The following is a 19,475-nucleotide window of genomic DNA, read 5'->3' as shown; positions in this document are numbered from 1 at the left end:
GAAGAGGGGTTGTTGAAGTGGTTTGGTCATTTAGAGAGAATGGATCAAAGTAGAATGACATGGAAAGCATATAAATCTATAGGGGAAGGAAGGCGGGGTAGGGGTCGTCCTCGAAAGGGTTGGAGAGAGGGGGTAAAGGAGGTTTTGTGGGCGAGGGGCTTGGACTTCCAGCAAGCGTGCGTGAGCATGTTAGATTGGAGTGAATGGAGACGAATGGTACTTGGGATCTGACGATCTGTTGGAGTGTGAGCAGGGTAATATTTAGTGAAGGGATTCAGGGAAACCGGTTATTTTCATATAGTCGGACTTGAGTCCGACTATGTGAATATATATACATACACACATCTAGGTTTTTCTTCTTTTTCATAATAGCTCTGGTTCTTCTTTATTTCCTCTATTGTCCATGGGGAAGTGGAAAAGAATCTTTCCTCCATTAGCCATGCGTGTCGTATGAGGCGACTAAAATGCCGGGAGCAATGGGCTAGTAACCCCTTCTCCTGTATACATTTACTGAAAAAGAGAATCGGTGCTTTTGTTAGTGGATGAGTTTGGGAGTGTGTATAAAGGTAGAAAGTTGAAAGTGAACATAGAAAAGAGTAAGGCGATGAGGGTATCAAATGATTTAGATAAAGAAAAATTGGATATGAAATTGGGGAGGAGGAGTATGGAAGAAGTGAATGTGTTCAGATACTTGGGAGCTGACGTGTCAGCGGATGGATTTATGAAGGATGAGATTAATCATAGAATTGATGAGGGAAAAAGGGTGAGTGGTGCATTGAGGTATATGTGGAGACAAAAAACATTATCTATGGAGGCAAAGAAGGGACTGTATGACAGTATAGTAGTACCAACACTCTTATATGGGTGTGAAGCTTGGGTTGTGAATGCAGCAGTGAGGAGGCAGTTGGAGGCAGTGGAGATGTCCTGTCTAAGGGCAATGTTTGGTGTAAATATTATGCAGAAAATTCGGAGTGTGGAAATTAGGAGAAGGTGTGGAGTTAATAAAAGTATTAGTCAGAGGGCTGAAGAAGGGTTGTTGAGGCGGTTTGGACATTTAGAGAGAATGGATCAAAGTAGAATGACATGGAGAGCATTTAAATCTGTAGGGGAAGGAAGGCAGGGTAGGGGTCATCCTCGAAAAGGTTGGAAGGAAGGGATAAGGGAGGTTTTGTGGGCGAGGGGCTTGGACTTCCAGCAGGCGTGCATGAGCGTGTTCGATAGGAGTGAATGGAGATGAATGGTATTTGGGACCTGACAATCTGTTGGAGTGTGAGCAGGGTAATATTTAGTGAAGGATTCAGGGAAACCGGTTATTTTTTTATAGCCAGACTTGAGTCCTGGAAATGGGAAGTACAATGCCTGCACTCTAAAGGAGGGGTTTCGGGATATTAGCAGTTTGGAGGGATATGTTGTGTATCTTTATACGTATATGCTTCTAAACTGTTGTGTTCTGAGCACCTCTGCAAAAGCAGTGATTATGTGTGAGTGAGGTGAAAGTGTTGAATGATGATGAAAGTATTTTCTTTTGGGGGATTTTCTTTCTTTTTGGGTCACCGTGCATCGGTGGGAGATGGCCAACTTGTTAAAAAAAAAAATTATTTATTATTATTATTATTAATTTAGGGAACTGGAGCACAGATCCAATTCCCTAGATCAAGAGCCCTTCACCATGTATATACTACTAATAATAATACAATATAATAGTAATAATAATATATAATAACAGTAAGGAGAAATTCAGGAGACTGCCAGTAGTTGGTGCCACAATCAGCAAAACATTGGTAACGACTACCACTCTTCACCTGTCTAGACTTAAGTGGTCTATAAGTACAGTGGTACCTCGGGATACGAATAGCTCAAAACTCGAACATTTATATAAGTCTATATATATCAGTGCTTTTGTAAGTGTGTTTTTGGGGGTCTGAAACAGATTAATTTAATTTACATTATTCCTTATGGGAACAAATTCATTCAGTATCGGCACTCGAACAGCCTTCTGGAACGAATTAAGTTCATATCCCAAGGTACCGGTGGCCTGGTGGCTGGTGGCCCGGTGGCTGGTGACCCGGTGGCCTGGTGGCTAAAGCTCCCGCTTCACACACGGAGGGCCCAGGTTCAATTCCCGGCAGGTGGAAACATTCCGACACATTTCCTTACACCTGTCCTGTTTACCTAGCAGCAAATAGGTACCTGGGTGTTAGTCAACTGGTGTGGGTCACATCCTGGGGGACAAGATTGAGTTCCCCAATGGAAATAAGTTACAGTCCTCGATGATGCACTGACTTTCTTGGGTTATCCTGGATGGCTAACCCTCCGGGGTTAAAAATCTGAATGAAATCTTATCTTACCACTGTATTAGGTTAAGTCTGCACGAAATGCCTCGGCATGATAGTGGCTTTCTTTGCTCTTGGAGTAAACACACATCATAACCTTTGCAAAGAAATAAATATTTTATTTATTTATTTATTTAAGGAGCCTCCCTTGAGGGGGAAGTTCGCATCCTGAAATTTCGTCCATATCCAGAAGCAAAAAAAAATCAACCGAATGGCTGTTCATATCCTGAAAAGTTTACATGGTGGGGCGTTTGTAAGCCGAGGTTCCACTGTATAGGAGAAGTGATTAATGAATACAGAAAAGGTTGATTAAGTGGCTGGAATTCCTATAGTGTTAATTTTTTTAAACTGGGATTTTTTTTAATTTTGTTTTAAAAATATTTGTTATATTTTTATTGAAAACTGGCTAAATTACTGAATTCTGTGCTCATTAAAAGGTAATTCTGATACAGTGGTACATGGAGTTTCAAACAGCTCCCAACTCGAACAATTATGTAAGTGTATTTTTGGGGGTCTGAAACGGACTAATTTAATTTACATTATTCCTTATGGGAAGAAATTCATTCGGTATTGGCACTTGAACAGCCTTCTGGAACGAATTAAGTTCGTAACTCGAGGTACCACTGTATCTGAACGGGTAGTTTGATAGAATGGAAGGCATACTAGCAAATTAGCTAGGAACTGGGTGGAATCAAGCATTGCAATTGGCTTAAAATAGGACTCCAAATAGGAAAAACTGGTTTTGCATAAATTGCACCCAGATCACCAGCTTGCGCCTGCTTAATTCCCTAAGTTTTCCATCTAATTTCTCATTTTTGATGCCATTGTCCTAAAAAAAAAAAAATCTACTATTTGAAAAGATAATTTGTTTTTAAATGGTGACACTGTCAGTACTTTTCATTTTTGAGGTTGCGATAGTGAAAGGGTTCAGGAAGGTTCTTTTGTTTAAATAAAGATAAAGTAAGATTTCGTTCAGATTTTTAACCCCGCATGGTTAACTATCCAGGACAACAATGACAAATTGTGGTTAAATTTTCAACAAAACATCACAGCTTTACAGTTTTTCATGTTCATAAATTTTCTGTTTCATGAAGAAAATTTGAGGCTTGTACGATATCTTTAGTTTTACAAATAATTTAAATGGTTTATATAAAATTGTAGACCAAAAATAAATTGAAAATTAATGCATAAAGTGTTTACATGATGAGGAAGAATGCCTTGGTAACATGCTATGACCAAGGTGAGTGTAAGATATTATCTCCTTTTGCAGTAATAGCTGAAGTATGAGACAGAGAGAATAATAATTTATATAAATATATATTTTTGTGGAAGATGCACTAAAGTGTTAAGCAAGGAGTAGTATGAAACATACTGAGGTGTACAGACAGGATTTTAAGAAAGCTGTTAGGAAGTAGAAAAATAATAATTTCTTTTAATCAGTTACACTACTGAAGGTCATTTCACAGATCAGATAATTGAGACATAAAGGAATTTTAAATGTGCTGCAGCAGATGGTGTCAATTGAAATGTGGCTGCTAGTGCCAGTGATGTGAGTTTTTCTTTTTAAAGATCACGTGGCTTCAGCAGTCTGTTTGTACTGAGCAAGGCAGATCTACAGGCTACCATTAAGGACTACCCTGAAGCACAAGAAATACTCAAGAAGAAAGCTAAGTAAGTCATCCTCCTGTGATTATTATAAATAAAGTTACCAATTAAAGGTACAGTATTCAAATCAGGGCATTAAGCAGTTATTTTTAATATAGTACAACACAGGAGGATTTTTTCACAGTATCATGGTAAATACATTTTCATAGCTAAAATTATTTAACCTATGAGTGAGAGCCACTATTATTTATATCCTTTAAGTGGTATTGTACATCTTTATGACAATTACTGTACACAGTAAAGTCCGTCATATTTGAGATTCATCGGACTAAGACCATTCTGGAGGCATAAATTTTCTGGATACTAGAGACTTACAATAACCTATTAGAATACTTATATTTAATGTGTTTCTTGTAAATTAGATTTATTATTCAGTGTCATTGCTCACATTAATGACTGTCCAAATTTTATATTTTGTATTCCATGATTTCAAGTAAAAAGTAAAAATTGGGTGTATTGTATTATATTTCACTTAAAATGTGTTGTACATACGTATAAGTAAAAGAAACAGAAGGACCAAATTATGAAATATCTTGCTGAGAGTGATAGCCAGAAGGGTATGGATATCTGAGAAAACTTAACATAAACCTAAAATTAGTGATTTGGATAATGTATATGGATGGAATGATTCGGCAGTGTCAGAGTAAAGTGCCAATATTGGCACTAATGGGGATTGCTCAAGTAAGAACTTTGTGAAAAATTAATCATAAACATTGTGAATCTTTTTTTTTTTTTTTTGTTTCATTTATGTTAAAGTTAACACAAATGAAACGGATAAATTGCTTATTTCATGTTATGAATTGCACGTTCCAAATTTTGTGTTCCTTATATCAAGTTTTGAATAATTATGTATCGTTCAGAAAGATATAAAACTGTGAGAGATATATTAGCTAGATTATATTAGTAGATCATTTTTTTTTTTTTTTTTTTTTTTTTTTTTTTCAACAAGTTGGTCGTCTCCCACCGAGGCAGGGTGACCCAAAAAAGAAAGAAAATCCCCAAAAAGAAAATACTTTCATCATCATTCAACACTTTCACCACACTCACACATTATCACTGCTTTTGCAGAGGTGTTCAGAATACAACAGTTTAGAAGCATATACGTATAAAGATACACAACATATCCCTCCAAACTGCCAATATCCCAAACCCCTCCTTTAAAGTGCAGGCATTGTACTTCCCATTTCCAGGACTCAAGTCCGACTATAAGAAAATAACCGGTTTCCCTGAATCCCTTCACTAAATATTACCCTGCTCACACTCCAACAGATCGTCAGGTCCCAAGTATCATTCGTCTCCATTCACTCCTATCTAACATGCTCATGCACGCTTGCTGGAAGTCCAAGCCCCTCGCCCACAAAACCTCCTTTACCCCCTCTTTCCAACCCTTTCGAGGACGACCCATACCCCTCTTTCCTTCCCCTATAGATTTATATGCTTTCCATGTCATTCTACTTTGATCCATTCTCTCTAAATGACCAAACCACCTCAACAACCCCTCTTCTGCCCTCTGACTAATGCTTTTATTAACTCCACACCTTCTCCTAATTTCCACACTCCGAATTTTCTGCATAATATTTACACCACACATTGCCCTTAGACAGGACATCTCCACTGCCTCCAACCGTCTCCTCGCTGCTGCATTTACCACCCAAGCTTCACATCCATATAAGAGTGTTGGTACTACTATACTTTCATACATTCCCTTCTTTGCCTCCATAGATAACGTTTTTTGACTCCACATATACCTCAACGCACCACTCACCTTTTTTCCCTCATCAATTCTATGATTAACCTCATCCTTCATAAATCCATCCGCCGACACGTCAACTCCCAAGTATCTGAAAACATTCACTTCTTCCATACTCCTCCTCCCCAATTTGATATCCAATTTTTCTTTATCTAAATCATTTGATACCCTCATCACCTTACTCTTTTCTATGTTCACTTTCAACTTTCTACCTTTACACACATTCTCAAACTCATCCACTAACCTTTGCAATTTTTCTTTAGAATCTCCCATAAGCACAGTATCATCAGCAAAAAGTAACTGTGTCAAATCCCATTTTGAATTTGATTCACCATAATTTAGTAGATAAATAGATTATATAAATTGGTACTGCTCTTCAGAATTATTTTGCTTAACTGTGGCTAGGCGACTCATCAAGCAGAATGAGGCTAGAGAGAAGATGGAACTAACTGCTGATGAGAATATTATCATCAAATCAAGGGAGGCTACACCCAAGTTGCTGCACACTGTCCTTCAGGTCAGTCATTGATGAATATTGAGAGATTTAATGCTAAAGGCTGGGTGCCTACACCTTGTAGTATGACCCTTAGTCTCTTGTCTCCTTATTCAACCAGTTTCTAAACAGCAAGTTCATTATCCTGTTTCTCATAGAGTATTACATCGGTTTAAGCACTATCTCAGCTTCAGGCAAGGTTCCTTGATACTTGTGAAGGACTCTTGATCCAGAGAATTGGATCTCAGAGATTTGAAGTATAGTACATGTAGTTTCCACTTTTGTTAGAAATTTAAAAAGTGATATTTAATATACATATGTGATCATCTACCAAATGTATTGAAGATGATAGAGCATTTAGCAGTACGTACATGTATTATGTGATGAATGGTTTTGAAAACTGACAAGTTGAAGTTGAAGAATTGAGACACTTATGCAACATATGGGAATCTTTATGTTCATGTATTATCTTAGTAGCACCATCTCTTGCAGGTAGTGCGTCCAGACTCCTATACGGCCAGCATTATTCGTCGGTCATCACGCACCATCTCCCGATCAACAATGGACATTCTGTCCATGGAGACTCTGCCACCTGGTGATGCATGGCCATGGACGCCATCCTCTATGTCCCTGGAGGTCCCAACTAGGAACAGTAGGAGGTATGTCATTGTGCTTATGGTACCTGTCAACTTTCAGGCATTTGGCACTAAAAATTTTACAACAGAAATCTTGTTTTTTTGTTAGGATTAAAATTTTATGAATTTCAATTTTATTAATAATAAAAATAATAATAATAATAATCATAATCCTAGGTAGTAGGTTGGTAGACAGTTGCCACCCAGGGAGGTACTATCATTCTACCAATTGAGTGTGAAATTTAAACCTGTAATTGTTTTACATGATGGTAGGATTGCTGGTGTCTTTTTTCTGTCTCTTAAACATGCAAGATTTCAGGTACGTCTTGCTACTTCTACTTACACTTAGGTCACACTACACATACATGTACAAGCATATATATACACACCCCTCTGAGTTTTCTTCTTGTTCTTGTTTATTTCCTCTTATCTCCACGGGGAAGTTGAATAGAATTCTTCCTCTGTAAAAGCCATACGTGTTGCAAGAGGCGACTATAATGCCAGGAGCAAGGGCCTAGTAACCCCTTCTCCTGTATAAATTACTAAATTTAAAAAGAGAAACTTTCATTTTTCTTTTTGGGCCACCCTGCCTTGGTGGGATACGGCCGGTTTATTGAAAAAAAAAAAAATCATAATCCTAGGTAGTAGGTTGGTAGACAGCTACCACCCAGGGAGGTACTATCATTCTACCAATTGAATGTGAAATTTAAACTTGTAATTGTTTTACATGATGGTAGGATTGCTGGTGTCTTTTTTTCTCTCTCATAATCTGGCCCTGCCTGAAACTATATGTACATGTATTTGTCGGCGGATGGATTTATGTAGGATGAGGTTAATCATAGAATTGATGAGGGAAAAAAGGTGAGTGGTGCGTTGAGGTATATGTGGAGTCAAAAAACGTTATCTATGGAGGCAAAGAAGGGAATGTATGAAAGTATAGTAGTACCAACACTCTTATATGGATGTGAAGCTTGGGTGGTAAATGCAGCAGCGAGGAGACGGTTGGAGGCAGTGGAGATGTCCTGTCTAAGGGCAATGTGTGGTGTAAATATTATGCAGAAAATTCGGAGTGTGGAAATTAGGAGAAGGTGTGGAGTTAATAAAAGCATTAGTCAGAGGGCAGAAGAGGGGTTGTTGAGGTGGTATGGTCATTTAGAGAGAATGGATCAAAGTAGAATGACATGGAAAGCATATAAATCTATAGGGGAAGGAAGGAGGGGTAGGGGTCGTCCTCAAAAGGGTTGGAAAGAGGGGGTAAAGGAGGTTTTGTGGACTAGGGGCTTGGACTTCCAGCAAGCGTGCATGAGCGTATTAGATAGGAGTGAATGGAGGCGAATGATACTTGGGACCTGACGATCTGTTGGAGTGTGAGCAGGGTAATATTTAGTGAAGGGATTCAGGGAAACCGGTTATTTTCATATAGTCGGACTTGAGTCCTGGAAATGGGAAGTACAATGCCTGCACTTTAAAGGAAGGGTTTGGGATATTGGCAGTTTGGAGGGATATGTTGTGTATCTTTATACGTATATGCTTCTGAACTGTTGTATTCTGAGCACCTCTGCAAAAGCAGTGATAATGTGTGAGTGTGGTGAAAGTGTTGAATGATGATGAAAGTATTTTCTTTTTGGGGATTTTCTTTCTTTTTTGGGTCACCCTGAAAATTTGCCTTTCTACCCAGCCTTTTTCTTAATGTCATTTACAAATGATGGAGAGAATAAACTTGGCTTCCTGGGATATACAAAAATGAATCAGTGCATTAAAAAAAAGTTTTGAGTTCTGTTCATTCAATCTTAGCTCAGTGGTGATATTTTTATTTAATTTTTAATATATTTACTAAGTGTATTCTGTAATTAGCCTTGATAAAGCATATTTTAGATCATAGAATATGAGAAATTGCTCTGTTTTGCAATATAAAGCTAAATTTTGGGAGGAATGTTCCTTGATCCCTTGGAATTTGTATCTGGCTCTACTCGCCACTTATTTTTTTAGATTCCTGTACTGTACTTGCTTCTAATATGTAGTTATTATTTAATGTTCTTAACTAAAAATGCTTCATGAGCCAAAATACAATATTGTATTCCCTAGTTTATGTCTGGCACACTATCAGTTTAATAACAAATCATTGTTGCGTATTGTTAAGATAAAAGTTTCACTAACTAGGTAAAATAATTCCCAAGAAATAATTTATATCCTTCATTTATAAATCAATTGATAAGATTTTGAATCATAATTAATAGGTAACTAAATGACATGAAAATTCCTTCACAGCACAGTATATCTTAGTCTAGATAATGAGTACTCTACAGTTCACCATATTGAAATTGTATGTTACTCACTGTGCACTGTAGAGTAAATCTTACCATGTGGTGCTGAGGATCTACATTACAGATCATCATTGGAGGTGCCTTGTAATAGTCATTCATGGATGGGCAGTGTACCCAAGACCAGTGTGTCTAAAAGTCTTCCAGAGGAAGAAGAGGAAGAGGTAAGCCCAGTATTTCATTGCATTAAATACCCTTTAAAATACTAGAGCACTATGTAAAAGTATTGAGGATTATTGCTCTCTCTGGCTCATGATATACAGTGAAAAAGAAAAAAAGAGAAAAATCAGTATTTAAATCCCTTACTGAAGGGTTTTGGATGAGTACCAAGCTGTTTTAACCCTTTGACTGTCGAAGGCCCCAATCCTGAAGTTGCTCCTGGTGTCGCAAAATATTCGAAAAAAAAAAAAATTATTTTTTCTTATGAAATGATAGAGAATCTTTTCCCGATTGTAAAGACACCAAAAAAACGAAATTTGATGGAAAACTGACGGAATTACGCTCTCGCGAAGTTAGCGACTTCGGCGATATTTAAAAATCGGCAATTTCGCCCATTTTGAGCCCTATTTTCGGCTAATTCCGTTATTCCAGTCAACCAAACTCATAACTATTTCTTCAGAACTCTATTTTTTCTATCGATTGAGCACAAGAAACTGCCCATTTACCGATTTCAACTACCCAATAACATGGTCAGAAATTTGCAATTTGGCCAATTTCACGAAAATTAAAAAATACGACAATTTCAAAATAAGGTCCAGAATGAACAATGCAGACATTCCTGGCTCTAAAATAAGATTTTCTTTGTTCATCAGTCATGTCTCCAGGTCCCTGTGATATTACTCTTGCTTTTTATTTTGAAATTTTATTCAAACAAAAAATAGAAGATTTACTGTTATGCAGACTACTGCAATACTGTAATAATTGTAAAAATTACATCAACCCATTCATGACTGCATATTAGAATGGCTATTTGGACATTTATTGGACAATGACATCATTTGTTTACTTTTGAACATCGGCAAAAATCAAACATTTCCTGTATTTTGTGCTCCATTTCCAGGTTCTTTTTATAGTAAAATTAATCAAAATCACCTCCATTTCTATTATATAGTTTCCATTCTATCAAATGAGACCATGAAAACGAGAATACAACCACAAATACTATACGAAAATAGACCACAAAGTCGGCATTTTAATTAAAAAAAACGGTCGGAGTTTTTTTTTTCTCATTATGCACTGCGTGCTCCAGGATTTTTTTTATGTGGTGCACACTGACCACACAGACCCATTCTCTCACATGTGGGCCTACTAGCTTTCTCCTGCCTGATTTGAAGCCGCTAGAATTTATGAGTATATATACGTCAAACACGGTACCTCACAAACGTATATATACGGCCGCGACAGTCAAAGGGTTAAATATTAAAGCATTCTTCTTATTTGTACCAAGAAATTAAGTAAACAAAGTAAAATTATGAGAAAACTTTCAGTATGTAATGTCACACAAATAGGAAGAGAGAAATAAGAGAAACAGAAGAACACTATAAGATAACAGTTATGATTGTTTTTAACAATAACATTATGTATGAATGAAGAGTAAGTTATGATATTGTGTATTGGAGGGTTTACTAACAAGTATATAACACTGTACTTTATTTCAGTCACTTATTTATTTCTGTACTTCTGTAACAGAGACCTGGCTCAATCTGAAAGATAGAGAGATGCCCTCTGAATGTCACATACAAGGCTATAAATTATTCCACACTGACAGGGTCAACAGGAAAGGTGGTGGAGTAGCGATGTATGTCAGAGACAATTTAAATTGTTGTGTTAGACAAGATATTAAATTAGAAGCGTCAGCCACTGAATCTGTTTGGTTACAGCTTCTCGAGGGCCGAGAAAAACTGATTTTGGGTGTGATTTACAGGGCCCCAAATCTTGATAGGGAGTGCAGTAAACTTCTATGGGACGAAATTCGTAAGGCATCTACATACGAAAATGTTGTGCTAATGGGAGATTTCAACTATAGACAGATTGACTGGAGCAATTTGACAGGAAATTTAGAGTCAGGTGACTTTCTTGATACGATCCAGGATTGTTTTTTAAAACAGTTTGTGACAGAGCCAACTAGGGGAAATAACCTCCTTGACTTGGTTCTTGCCAGTAGGGAAACACTAATTAATAATCTTGAGGTTAATGATGAGCTTGGGGAAAGTGATCACAAATCACTCAGTTTTAATATATCATGGAATTCCCCTAATAATGGCAATCAAGTCTCCGTCCCTGACTTTCGCTTGGCTGATTTCATAGGACTGAAAAATTACTTAGGTGGGCTGAACTGGAATGACCTGACTAAGGGTCAGGTAGGTGGTGATGGTTGCCGATATGATGCTTTCCAGGGCATAGTTCTAGCTGCTCAGTCAAATTATGTTCCAAATAGGGAAATCAGATCAAACAAAAATGATCCTAAATGGATGAACAATAGATTAAAATATCTGATTGGTCAAAAGAGAGGCATATATAGGCAAATCAAAAGAGGAGAGGGACAATTAAGAAATCGATATATTCAGTTAAAGAGAGAAATAAAAAAGGGAATTAGAAAAGCAAAAAGAGATTATGAGGTTAAAGTTGCAAGAGAATCGAAGACTAACCCAAAAGGATTCTTTCAGGTTTACAGAAGTAAGATCAGGGACAAGATAGGCCCACTCAAAAGTTCCTCGGGTCAGCTCACTGACAGTGATAAGGAAATGTGTAGAATTTTTAACACATACTTCCTCTCAGTTTTTACACAGGAGGATACCAGCGATATTCCAGTAATGATAAATTATGTAGAACAGGACGATAATAAACTGTGCACTATTAGGGTCACAAGTGACATGGTCCTTAGGCAAATAGATAAATTAAAACCTAACAAATCCCCAGGCCCTGATGAACTGTATGCAAGGGTTCTAAAGGAATGTAAAGAGGAGCTTAGCACACCTTTGGCTAATCTTTTCAACATATCACTACAAACTGGCATGGTGCCAGATAAGTGGAAAATGGCAAATGTGATACCTATTTTCAAAACAGGTGACAGGTCCTTAGCTTCGAACTATAGACCAATAAGCCTAACCTCCATAGTGGGAAAATTTATGGAATCAATAATTGCCGAGGCAGTTCGTAGCCACCTTGAAAAGCATAAATTAATCAACGAATCTCAGCATGGTTTTACAAAGGGGCGTTCCTGCCTTACGAATTTATTAACTTTTTTCACTAAGGTATTTGAGGAGGTAGATCATGGTAATGAATATGATATTGTGTATATGGACTTCAGTAAGGCTTTTGACAGGGTCCCACATCAGAGACTATTGAGGAAAATTAAAGCACATGGAATAGGAGGAGAAATTTTTTCCTGGATAGAGGCATGGTTGACAAATAGGCAGCAGAGAGTTTGCATAAATGGGGAGAAATCAGAGTGGGGGAGTGTCACGAGCGGTGTTCCGCAGGGGTCAGTGTTGGGCCCCCTGCTGTTCACAATCTACATAAACGACATAGATGAGGGCATAAAGAGCGACATCGGCAAGTTTGCCGATGACACCAAAATAGGCCGTCGAATTCATTCTGACGAGGACATTCGAGCACTCCAGGAAGATTTGAATAGACTGATGCAGTGGTCGGAGAAGTGGCAGATGCAGTTTAATATAGACAAATGCAAAGTTCTAAATGTTGGACAGGACAATAACCATGCCACATATAAACTAAATAATGTAGATCTTAATATTACGGATTGCGAAAAAGATTTAGGAGTTCTGGTTAGCAGTAATCTGAAACCAAGACAACAGTGCATAAGTGTTCGCAATAAAGCTAATAGAATCCTTGGCTTCATATCAAGAAGCATAAATAATAGGAGTCCTCAGGTTGTTCTTCAACTCTATACATCCTTGGTTAGGCCTCATTTAGATTATGCTGCACAGTTTTGGTCACCTTATTACAGAATGGATATAAATTCTCTGGAAAATGTACAAAGGAGGATGACAAAGTTGATCCCATGTATCAGAAACCTTCCCTATGAGGATAGACTAAGGGCCCTGAATCTGCACTCTCTAGAAAGACGTAGAATTAGGGGGGATATGATTGAGGTGTATAAATGGAAGACAGGAATAAATAAAGGGGATGTAAATAGTGTGCTGAAAATATCTAGCCTATACAGGACTCGCAGCAATGGTTTTAAGTTGGAAAAATTCAGATTCAGGAAGGATATAGGAAAGTACTGGTTTGGTAATAGAGTTGTGGATGAGTGGAACAAACTCCCAAGTACCGTTATAGAGGCCAGAACGTTGTGTAGCTTTAAAAATAGGTTGGATAAATACATGAGTGGATGTGGGTGGGTGTGAGTTAGACCTGATAGCTTGTGCTACCAGGTCGGTTGCCGTGTTCCTCCCTTAAGTCAATGTGACCTGACCTGACTAGGTTGGGTGCATTGGCTTAAGCCGGTAGGAGACTTGGACCTGCCTCGCATGGGCCAGTAGGCCTTCTGCAGTGTTCCTTCGTTCTTATGTTCTTCTTATGTTCTTATCACCTGATGCTTGTACATCAGTTAGTCTTCCATATTAATAAATTTTTTTTTTGTTTTACAATTAGTTATATTTTTTCTTAATATTTTCTTAGAAAGGTAAAGGTTGTACTGTATTATTATATTAATGAAAAAGTGCTAAACCAGGAAAGATTATATAACATTTTAAATTTAGATTACAGTACAGTACTCACAGAATTTGAACAGGGTTGTGAAGTGGTTCCCAGGACCTTATGTTAACCAGTAAGCTTAATAGAATCCAAGTCAGAGAACCACTAAGCTCCATCCACACTACATTATATGTGAATATTGATTTCAGTTTTTTTGGTGATTGAGCAAACAGACATTTCATGTGAATTTTGGTTTCAGTTTTTGGTGGTTGAGCAAACAGATGTGGAGGATTATGGTAACCACAAGCCAGGAAGCCCTGTCTCCTGTCACAGTCACCACTCCATATCCCTCAAGTGTGGGTCTCGGTCAGCTACACCAGAATCAGTCTTTTCTGACCAGTCCTTGACTAACTCAAGCCCATCTCTGATCCAACCCATTGCTTCTATTAGCAAGCTGAGCTCTAGCAAAACTGATGGCAGCCTTAAAACCTTAACAAATAAGTAAGCCTTAAAAAATGACATTAAAATAAAAGGGTTCAGGTAAAATTCTCATATTTTTCATTGATCAGCATTACAGTTTATTTTAATTTTTCATGATAGCTATGGTTTACCATTTTCCTGGAATTATTAGGCCCTCAAGGTTTTTATTAATTATAAAAATCAATTAATGGTATTACTAACCACCGATGAGTACAGTACCTGGTATATAAAATCCCAAATATATTGTGACCCATTTTGAGAGAATCTTCATGCTCCTGCAGCCCAGCCTGGGTCTAGGCTAGGCTTTTCTGCTGCTTGTCATATCAATCAAGTTGTTGCTGGTGGTGACCCACTAGCCTGCATATCCACCACAGCCTGGTTGATCTTTTATTTGTCAGAAGTAGTGATCCAGATTCCTCTTGAAGTCCTGTACACTTGTTCCTGCAGCATTTCTGACATCTGTTGGCATTATGTTGAATAATCTAGGTCCAAGGGAGTTGATAGTGTTCTTGTACTGTACCCATTACCTTCCTGCTTTTCATTGCATTTATTTTACACTTTCTTTCATATTTCTCATTCCAGGACATTGTTGTGGAAGGATTAGGCTCCCCAATATATTCAATGTACAGGCAGGCCCTGCTTATACAGCAGGTTAGGTTCTGGGCTACTGTAAATTGAAAATTGCTGTAAAGTGAACCATAGCCTTTTTTCCATTTTCAAATGAATGTAAAAGCTTGATAAAATGTTTACACTGTCATATATTAAGTGAACAATAGAGCTAGGCCTTAAAAATGCATATACGGTACCTGCATTACTTACCTTAAAATATTTTTGTCCTTAGCTTATAGTGGGTGGTGAATATATTTATTGTAGGAAGTCTGAATAAATGAAGCATGAGTATAATTGAAAACTGCTGCATTAGTGAAACTGTAAAGTGGGGCCCTACTACATTTCTCTCTTAGTTTAGTGCTTTATTGGCTCTTGTGCAGGAAATAAATGTTCTCTGTACATGTTCACATTGATACCTGGAGTATACCTGGAGAGGGTTTCAGGGGTCAGTGCCCCTTCTCATGACCTGAAGGAAACTGTCAGCACTGAATATTATTCTAGACAAGAGAGCACAAGTGGTTTGAATAGTATCACTAGCAATATTTATCTTGTTTTAAATAAACCTCCCCGTCATTTTTCGAGCTTTCACAGTATTTGCCTTATTGTATTCTGTAAATGATACATCAGCTGACATTATTTCAACCAGGTCTTAGATGTGTTCCTTTAGTTCTATTAGGTGGTTTTCTTTGTTTTGTATATGGTGTCCCTTTTGAGCTCCTCATTTTTTCTATATCTGGTCAGTTGGAATTTGTTACCATTGAACATCATGTTATTTTCACATTCCCACTGGCATACTCTGCTTATATACTTTTGCAGTTTTTCCCTGTCTTCTGAGGTGATTTTCATGCTTACTTTCATGCCATCCACAAATGATATGAAACTGTGTCTAGTGTTTTTATCTACCTATATCTACAATGAAAAGCAGTAAAGGCATCAGCATTGTACCTTGGGGTACCAAGTTTTTTTTTTTGTTTGCTACAACTAGATTTTTTTGTATTTGTTTTCTACTATTTGTGTTCTCATCAGAAAAGTGGATATCAATTTGCCTACTTTTCCCATTATACTGACTAACTGTCTACAAATCATGAAAATATTCTTACCATAGCAGAAAATTATTGTCATCTTCCCAGGTTTTCACTGTAGGTTTTTAGAGGTGTTTTAGTTGAACTCAGCTACTAGGAAAACACTCTCTATTGTGTTCTTGTATCCTTTCTTGTGTTTCTTATTTATATCTCCAGAAGCAGACCTATGCTCTTGGTATCTTATCTTTAGTTTTTAATCTCTCGTATACCACAATATTTTTAAAATTTTAAGTTTTGGACAGTTACTTTCTCCTCTTGTCACTGCCTATCCTATTGTTCTACCACTGTGAAAACAAATCTTTTAGTGCCCTTCAGCAGTGTTTTTCTTAGTATACAAATGTGGCTTCATTTTCTCTCTGTTATTGCTAAGAAATTTAGTGGTAGTGACTAGCTCTTGTTCCCTGTTGTCATCTATAAACTTGTGGGAACAAGAGCCAGTCACTGTCACCAGGTTTGAATGCTGTTGATTGTTGGCTGTAAAAAATGTAGTTGGTGGTCATTACAAATTCCATAGCTACAGTACACAGCAGGTTTAACCCGTAAACGGTCCAAGCAGATCTACGTTCACATGTGTAGTGCTACAAAAGTAGATTTACGTTTTTTTACATATTTTCAAATGTAACAAAAAAAAAGTAGATCAAAGTTTTTTACACATTTTCAAATGTAAAAAAACAAAAAGAAGATCTACTTTTTTTACGTACTTTCAAATGTTCAAAAAACGTATATATACGTTTGGACCGTTTACGGGTTAAAAGCAGTCTTTTAGGGCAGGATAGTGTGATGTGTAACTTGTCAGACTACCACTTGACAGACCTGTTTTTGAGTCCCTGAGAAACGCTTTGAATTTTAACCATCTTGGACTTCATGGGAGTGTGTGATTACAGCTTAATAATAATAATAATACTGTATTTATTTCTACAAGACATACAGGCCTAGCTGACATCAGTGACATACAGTGGTACCCAGAGTTTCGGTCATGATTCGTTCCAGAAGGCTGTTCAAGTGCCGTTACTGAACAAATTTGTTCCGGTAAGGAATAATGCAAATTAGATTAGTCTGTTTCAGACTCCCAAAAATACACTTACAAAAGCACTTACAATAACACACTTACATAATTGTTTGAGTTGGGAGCTGTACGAAACTCAGGGTACCACTGTACTACTATATAGAAAGCCCCTTGTTATGCAGATCACTTTGGGCAAATGAGGCCAGTTTTATCCCAGGATGCAACCCACACCAGTCGACTAACACCCAGGTACTAATTTTATACTAATGGGTAAACATGGACAACAGGTGTCTTATGGAAACATGTCCTAACGTTTTCCAGCCGTATCGGGGATTCGAAATCCGGACCTCAGTGTGTGAGCTGAGTGCGCTAGTGATCGAGCTACGGGACACCTTAATGTATGATGTAGTTTTCTAGTTAATCCTGCAACAAGACTGGATGAACATTGCACTAGACATACTGACCCATGCTAGGTAGGTTTTACTCACATTTAGCCACTCCCACTCAAGTACCTGTTTAATATATTTTTAAAACTATCCAAATTAGTAGTTTGTTTCACAGCATTTTCTTGTATTTTACCCATTCTTACTCTACATTATATTTTTTGTCAACACCAGCAAACAGAGCTTTTATAGATTTATAGTTGTGGTACACATTTAGGAATGTGTAATTACTGTAATGGTCAAATTTAGGTTAAGCTATCAATGAATACTATAGTATTTCCTCTTCCAACTCTTTTTTAGAGTTAATTTATTTAATGTAAATATGAAATGAGATAGTGTACATAGTATTATGAAATGAGATAGTGTGCATAATGTTGCATTGAAAAAAGTGCAAACTATCATAATTTAGCATTTAGCCAATGTTGCCAATGAATGATTTTTGTCAACCTCAGCACACCATAAAATCTTAAGTCTTTATTTGATTTCATTTTTTTTTTTTATCCTCTTTACAATAGTAAGATTCTTTTTTTTTTTTTTTTTTTTAACTTTACCCTTGTACAACAGTTTTAATTTGTGGGTATCCCAGAGTGCTCTTTATAGATTTGCAAGCATCTTCAGAAGTAGCTTTTCTACAATTGAGTGATCTCTACAGCTTTATTTTTATGACTAGTGCATGTGAGAGAGTGAATATGGCATTTTGTAGTTTCAACTGCATGATGAAATGTTTCTGTACTTAGTTTTTTCCTTTCCCCCCATCTGCTTTCTATTGCTCTTTACTCTGCTTCTTATTACAGTCACCAACATGGAGAACAGGAGAATTATGATCCTAAGTCAACATCTTTTCATAATAAGTTGGAATTCTATTTAAACATAGGTTAAACATCAGTGTTTGATGTCTCAAAGCACTTGCTGACCTGCTTAAACCATTGCTACCATAGTCTTTACACCTAACTGGACTTCGTCTTTTAAGAAATGACTGGAAGATTTGATCCATTAGAATGGTAAGTTAGGAACAAAAGATTCCAGGAAAATGATAACATACAACACAGTAGGATAGTTTACTCAGGAATTCATCCATACATTAAAAGGAAAAAATCCATAAAATTTTTTGACAACAGCAAGATATTTATGATTAACCAATAGCCATAACACCTATGAAATGTTCATATCACTCAAGAGGGCAAGATTACCTTCATATTTGAAATCTATAATCTTACAACACTTGCTTTTAAATGCTTTCCACAGATCTACATCACAATATGATGATCGTTGCCAATCACAGCCAGAGATGGAAAGGTCCATATCAGGAGACGAGGTTAGTTCTGGAGTCATGTCTAGACTCTCAAGTAAAATATCAACTCTGAGTCTCTCGTGATATTCACCTGCCACCTTAGCCAGACAGTCTTGTCTTTCCAGCCCGGAACACTTGTCCCCATCATCCTTTACACAAGAATCTATTACGCTTTATCCTTCTACTGTGTCACTTGGCATGAAGGTCTATTTGGACTCTGATTTACCTTGTAAGGATCAACAATGGGATTGTTTTCCAAACCATGATCAGCATCAGAGATTACTTAAAATATCAGAAGAAAGTAACATGATTCTTCCCTCAGAGAAACAAAAGAATAAGAGTAGTCACCAGCATAGAGTTCAGCATGCTAAACAAAACAGTAAAATTGATGTCATCTTTTTCCTAAATTATTTTTTCATACAAAAATGAGAGCTTGGTGGCTACAGACACAATGAACAATGCAGCAAATTCTTTTACCACATCAAACACTGGAAGCATTGGAGACATGCTTTGTGAATCAGTGTCGGAAACGCAAGAATGCAGGAATAAAGCTTTTAGAATTGAAACCAAAAACCAGTACAGAAAGCAAGAGCATGAAAAATTCTGAAGACCAGAAAGTGAGAGCACAGAATACAGCAATAGCTCTTCATGGAATAACTATAGCACATCTTTAAATAGCAAATACAGCAAGTTGTTAGGATACGAGAG

The 19,475-nt window shown here is 37.2% G+C and overlaps 1 protein-coding gene across 2 annotated transcripts in view; it reads left to right on the top strand.

Annotated features, from left to right (window-relative positions):
* The window catches only part of CngB (Cyclic nucleotide-gated ion channel subunit B), a 53,162-nt gene that overhangs the window by 23,846 nt on the left and 9,841 nt on the right, over positions 1-19,475 (top strand). The window contains exons 14-19 of one of the 2 annotated variants that reach the window (XM_070095829.1): positions 3,903-4,004; positions 6,154-6,265; positions 6,734-6,900; positions 9,265-9,361; positions 14,116-14,357; positions 18,722-18,791. In XM_070095829.1, coding sequence (XP_069951930.1) covers positions 3,903-4,004; positions 6,154-6,265; positions 6,734-6,900; positions 9,265-9,361; positions 14,116-14,357; positions 18,722-18,791 — 790 coding nt within the window. The remainder of the gene's footprint in view (positions 1-3,902; positions 4,005-6,153; positions 6,266-6,733; positions 6,901-9,264; positions 9,362-14,115; positions 14,358-18,721; positions 18,792-19,475) is intronic. The other variant, XM_070095830.1, reaches the window with a different exon arrangement.

The sequence above is a fragment of the Cherax quadricarinatus genome, chromosome 51 (assembly GCF_038502225.1).
Source record: "Cherax quadricarinatus isolate ZL_2023a chromosome 51, ASM3850222v1, whole genome shotgun sequence".
NCBI lineage: Eukaryota > Metazoa > Arthropoda > Malacostraca > Decapoda > Parastacidae > Cherax > Cherax quadricarinatus.
This window is presented reverse-complemented; position numbering and strand designations above follow the sequence as displayed.